A 1,191-nucleotide genomic window follows, 5' to 3' on the forward strand; every position below is an offset into this window, starting at 1 on the left:
GCGGCCATCTGCCGCGAGGAGAATCTATGGTTACATGTTGACGTCCGTACAAGTATGATGAGTGCAACGAGCGGCAAATGAAAAAGGTTTCCCATTGTAATTCGCATGATTGTCGCTGTGTTACAGGCATGTCTCGGTGGTACGCTGTTACTTTCGGAGAAATATCGAGACCGGTTGAAAGGAATCGAACTGTACGTAATTGTCCTCGATCTTTTTGTCTTTCTTGCTTCGCTGATGTATTGTTTTGTCTCTACTTAACCACTGATCCATGTATCGTGATATATTATGACGCATTTCGATCGATGCAGCTCGAATTCCGTAGCGTGGAATCCACACAAGATGCTTGGCGCACCGTTCCAATGCTCGCTGTTCTTGGTTAAGGGTAAAAACGCTCTGCACGAAGCGAATTGCGCGGGAGCGCGGTATTTGTTCCAGCAGGACAAACATTATGACGTATCTTGGGACACCGGTGATAAGAGTTTGCAATGTGGGAGAAAGGTAAACGTTCTGCATTGATTACGCCCATAATACATATCGTCATTTTCTGTATGTGACATTCCCTTCGTTGTAGGTCGACGGAGCTAAATTTTGGCTGATGTGGAAAGCACGAGGGACCAAAGGACTTCGCGAATCCGTGGAACTCGCTATGTCCACGGTGGAATACTTTTTCGAACGAGTAAAAAGCCGGAAAGGATTTCGTTTGGTACTTCCCCGGTACGAAGGTTGTAATATTTGTTTTTGGTGAGTATCGTCGTTCCTTTGTGTATCGTCGTATCCCCTCAATTCTGTGTTCATAATTCATATTTGTGTTACGTATTCTTTCCTTCTTTCGATTCGTAACAGGTACATACCACCCAGTATGCAAGGTCAACAGGAGACTCAGGAATGGTGGAACAAATTGTACGAGATCACAGCTAAAATCAAGGAACGCATGATGATCGAGGGAACGCTGATGGTTGGCTACACGCCGCTATCGTACAAGAATATTGGCAACTTTTTCCGCATGGTCGTCACCTGTCAACCACCACCGACCAAAGCTTCCATGGATTACGTGATCGACAAGATAGAAAAGCTGTCGGTTGATTTGTAAACGGACTAAGTTCATCCTCATTCGCCGCAGAGAGTAAAAGAAGAAGGAAGTTCGGGGGGGAGGGGAAATGAATTCGCTCAAGGACCCTATTTTTGCGGGCG

General features: G+C 45.8%; 1 protein-coding gene across 1 annotated transcript in view; it reads left to right on the forward strand.

Moving 5' to 3' along the window:
- Positions 1–1,149, forward strand: part of LOC100741575 (glutamate decarboxylase 1) — a 4,460-nt gene extending 3,311 nt beyond the window's left edge. The window contains exons 5-9 of the mRNA XM_012381744.3: positions 1–42; positions 127–191; positions 309–498; positions 572–741; positions 844–1,149. Coding sequence (XP_012237167.1) covers positions 1–42; positions 127–191; positions 309–498; positions 572–741; positions 844–1,090 — 714 coding nt within the window. The 3' untranslated portion in view covers positions 1,091–1,149. The remainder of the gene's footprint in view (positions 43–126; positions 192–308; positions 499–571; positions 742–843) is intronic.
- Positions 1,150–1,191: the final 42 nt, after the last annotated feature.

The sequence above is a fragment of the Bombus impatiens genome, unplaced genomic scaffold (assembly GCF_000188095.3).
Source record: "Bombus impatiens unplaced genomic scaffold, BIMP_2.2 scf_0135, whole genome shotgun sequence".
NCBI lineage: Eukaryota > Metazoa > Arthropoda > Insecta > Hymenoptera > Apidae > Bombus > Bombus impatiens.